Below are 4,255 nucleotides of genomic sequence, written 5' to 3' on the forward strand. Positions count from 1 at the left end.
CCTGTATGTTACCTGTACCCCTGTATGTTACCTGTACCCCTGTATGTTACCTGTACCCCTGTATGTTACCTGTACCCCTGTATGTTACCTGTACCTCCTGTATGTTACCTGTACCCCTGTAGGTTACGGTCTGAGGAAATCGTCCAAATGCTTTTTGAATGATTCAACACTCAGCTGAAATAACTGCTTGCGGCAGCGAGTTCCAGACCCTGACCGCTCTAATTGAGAAGAACCCCACCCCCCAAGTTGAGTTTGTTAGAACTTTTCTAGATATTTTCACCATTCCCTACTAAGATTTGTCTAAAGATTCACCTTAAGACCCCTAGTTTCTCGGTGAGATGGGACAGACTGGATACGTTTGACCATCTAGCTGATGTTTTGCAGTCTGGCTGGCAGTAGAATTCATGGAAGAGGACACGGTGATTTATTAAATGCTTTCATATTTTAATATGTTCTTCTACCCATAGGGAGTGATTGACCTGGACGGTGTCGGCAGGAAGGGGTACAACGTCCCCAGCACAGGAACTATACAAGTGGTAAGTCCATGGTTATTAGAGCTTCACCGCAGACGGTGATGGCAGATACATTGATACCTAAAGCTTAACATGCTTAAAAGTAGGGATGCAACGATATCAATACTAGTACTCATACTCGCCCAAATGCTCCCGATGCCTAGCCCGATACTTCCTGAATCAGGCTGCTGGGCGCTGCGTCATTACACTCTGCCCGGCTTCCTGATGGGCGGGGAAGCCAGCTCCATGCTCCCTCCTCACTTGTGACGAGAGAGCATGGAGCCGGCTTCCCGGCCCATCAGGAATCCAGGCAGAGTGTAATGACGCAGCGCCCAGCAGCCTGATTGGCCGGGAAGCCGGCTTCATGCTCCCTTATCACCTCATGACATTGGAGCCGGCGTCCCGGCCAACCAAGAAGCCGGGCATCGCATAATTACACGGCGCCCATTACACGGCGCCCAGCTTCCTGATTGGTGGGGGAAGCCGGACTGCATGCTCTCTCATCACATAGTGACAAGAAGCATGGGGACGGCTTCCCTGCTAATCAGAAAGCCGGGTGGCGAGTCATTACACGCCGCCTGGCTTCCTGAACGGGACTTTTCCGGTATTGGTATTTGGTATCGGTAAATATCAGTACTCGATACTGAAATACCGGTATCGGTGCAGCCCTACTGAAAAGTATCAACACTTAATGTATCTAGACCCCAAACATGTAATATATTGCAGCTCGCCAGTTATTGGAGCTGCAGGTTTCTTTTTCAGGTTTTTTATTTTTCTCCTTTATTTTCACCAGGTGATCCTGCCAGTAACAGACGTTCTGTCCTAGGGTGACACTGCTCACTGCACCCTATTGTATCAATGCAGCAGCTGTGTTGTCACCCTGAGTTGTTCTCCTGATTTGGAATTAATGTCGTCCCCGTCAACAGGGGGGCGGACAGTGGTAGTAGTTTAATTCAGCAAAATAAGACCTAAAATGTCCGATTTCCTCAAACTACACAAACTGTACAGCTGGAAGCCCCATTGCTTGTCCCGTGTAGTCTCCCCTGCAGTACTGATGTTGAACAGATGGTGGCAGTGTCTCCTAATTAATTCGCAGGCTGTATGTATTACGGGAACGCCGTCTGTATTCTGATGATAGAAGGACGCAGCTGAGCACCAAACTCATCACATAATCTAATTACTGTCTAATGAAATGGAAAAAAAACTTTATTGAAAGAACATTTTACTGTTTGGGCAGATGAATCACTTGGCGAGTATCGGGATTCGGTAACGGCTCTGCGAATCATTTCTGAAATCCCGCGTTTAATTAGTCAATGCGTCTCTTGTGTGGAAGTGTGTTTTGCTAAAAAGCTGACAACCTAAAGAGAACCTGTCAATTAAAGAAGAACTCTTAACTATGCAAGAAGTTAACCCTTGCAGGGGTGGGGGGCTACCACAGCACTGCTAGACCGGTCCCCGCAGGGCCATCTCCCTCTGCTGATGTCTATTACAGCCCATTCACTTGCATTAGATGCGAGGACACCGAGAGACATACCACAGCCTGAGCGAGAGGTAAGCACTTGCCACCGCAGGAACGAGAATCAGGTGACCATATCTTCTTTATTCCAGCTCCTAGAGGAAAACGAGCAGTTAACCCTTGCAGTGCTGGGCTAGCCCCACGACAAGGGTTAACTTTTTGCGTAGCTGGAGTTCTTCTTTAAAGCGTGTGTGTCCAGATAAAAATGTGGGTGGAAGGGTAAGGATCCTGGACGGGTTTTTACTGATCTCTGGGGCTCTTTTTTTTTTTGGGGGGGAAAGATTTACCTTTTCTTTTTTACCTTCACTTCCTGTCCTGCTGACAACGTTTTGCAACGATGAAAATAATTTATATATACAGAATTGCCAATGGTCAATCCAATTCCATTTCAACATTGGCCCTGGTGAATCTGTACTCGCCCGCTAAATCCCGCTTGCAAAGGTCAGAAGCGCTTCTCATTGGTCAGCCTGGTCAGTGTACCTGCTGCATGGCTCTTGTAGTTCCCCAACAGCTGCTGCTGCTCCGCTTGTCCTTTTTAGATGCGCGCGCACACACACTCACACCTTGTCATCTGCCCTCCTCTTCCGCAGACCTTATTTAACCCGAACAAGACGGTGGTGAAGATGTTTCTCGTCACGTACGATTTCAAGGACATGCCAGCGAACCACGTCACCTTCCTGCGCCATCGCATCTTCTTAGTGCCTGTGCAGGAGAACGAGGAACAGGAGGGCGCCAGGGGCGGAGCTGCTACGGAGAAAGCCAAGAGGATCCTCTGCTACCTCATGCACCTGAGGTCCAGACATGACACGGCATTTATTATTTATTTATTTTTAGGGTGGGGCCAAAACCATTGACAGATTTTTATTGCCGAGTCCAAAAAGATTTTGCAAGGGTGCTTCCAACAATGGTGATCAGGGATAAAGAATTGCCAATGGTCTGCCCAATGATTGGCTGGGAAGCCGGCTCCTTACTCCCTCATCACCAAGTGACGAGGGAGCATGGAGCCGGCTTCCTGGCCAATCAGGAAGCCAAAAGGGTGCAAGTCATTACCCGCCCCCCGCCTCCCTGATTGGCTGGGAAGCCAGCTCCATGCTCCCTGGCAATGGAGCATGGACTGGGTTCCCAGCCAATCGGGAAGCGATGCGGCGTGTAATGACTCTCCGGCTGGCTTCCTTAACCAGACGTTCCGGTATCGGGATAAGCATTGGGGGCGTTTGGGCAAGTACGAGTGCTCACCCACATGCTCGGTATCCACACCGATACCTATACTACTATCCATATCGGTACATCCCTAGTTTTAATATTTCCAAGTTTGGTTTTTAATGCCCAATTCAATATAAATGATGCAGACGCGTTTAAAGTGCGTCAAGTCCGACCATTGCTTTTTTTTTTTTTCTGCAGCAAAGGATGCTAGCCCTCTGTCTGTCTCTGAAGAGGTCTGACACGCCCACTGCGGAGTCAGAGCTCTTCAGTCAGCAATGGCATATACGTTTTGCTAATTGGGAGCTATGCATGTGACTCCGCATAGGGCATGTCAGACTGCTGCAGAGAGACCACTGCTTGCACACACAGAATAAGTGTCCTTCTGTAAGATGCCACTAGATGTCGCCAGTGTTCTGGCTGGAATAATACCTAGCCTATTCAACCCACTTTGTCAGCTTAGGGTTTCAAAGACCCACCCCCTGGGGGCGGGAGAGGGGGGAAATGGTCATCAGAAAGCCAAGGGCTCTCCCACCCACTGGACCACACACAGACACTAATCTGCATGCTAAAAACGCAGCATTTTAGCACGCGGTCCAGTGTGAATGAGCCCCAAGATGATCATCTTATAATGAACCTGCACTCTAAGAATCCATGAAGGGCAAACCAACAAGTTCACTTTAGGCCTGGTTCACACCTGGGCGTTGTACAGCGAGCTCCGAAGCTCTGTAAAACGCTCAACACGTGAAAACCAATGATTGCCTATGGGCATGGTCCCCACCTGGGCGTTTTACAGGAGCTTCTTTGGGGCGTATTTGCCACGCGTATCCATCAGGATACAGCCGGAAACACGCGTTTGGCGCACATTTTTTTTACCGCGAATTGCGGTAAAAACGCGCGGCAAACGCCTAGGTGTGAACCCAGTCTTAATGCCGGCCAACCAGCTGCACATACTCCTAATCTTCACACTCATGCCAGGAGTAAGACTTGTGAGCCTTGTGTAAGCGGCAGATTGTAAGTTGGCTTA

General features: G+C 49.0%; 1 protein-coding gene across 1 annotated transcript in view; it reads left to right on the forward strand.

The window, feature by feature from the left end:
- FAM214B (family with sequence similarity 214 member B) overlaps positions 1-4,255 on the forward strand; it is a 42,663-nt gene that overhangs the window by 38,026 nt on the left and 382 nt on the right. Inside the window, exon 8 of the mRNA XM_018573608.1 lies at positions 2,619-2,821. Coding sequence (XP_018429110.1) covers positions 2,619-2,821 — 203 coding nt within the window. The remainder of the gene's footprint in view (positions 1-2,618; positions 2,822-4,255) is intronic.

The sequence above is a fragment of the Nanorana parkeri genome, unplaced genomic scaffold (genome assembly GCF_000935625.1).
Source record: "Nanorana parkeri isolate BGI_ZX_2015 unplaced genomic scaffold, ASM93562v1 scaffold2453, whole genome shotgun sequence".
NCBI lineage: Eukaryota > Metazoa > Chordata > Amphibia > Anura > Dicroglossidae > Nanorana > Nanorana parkeri.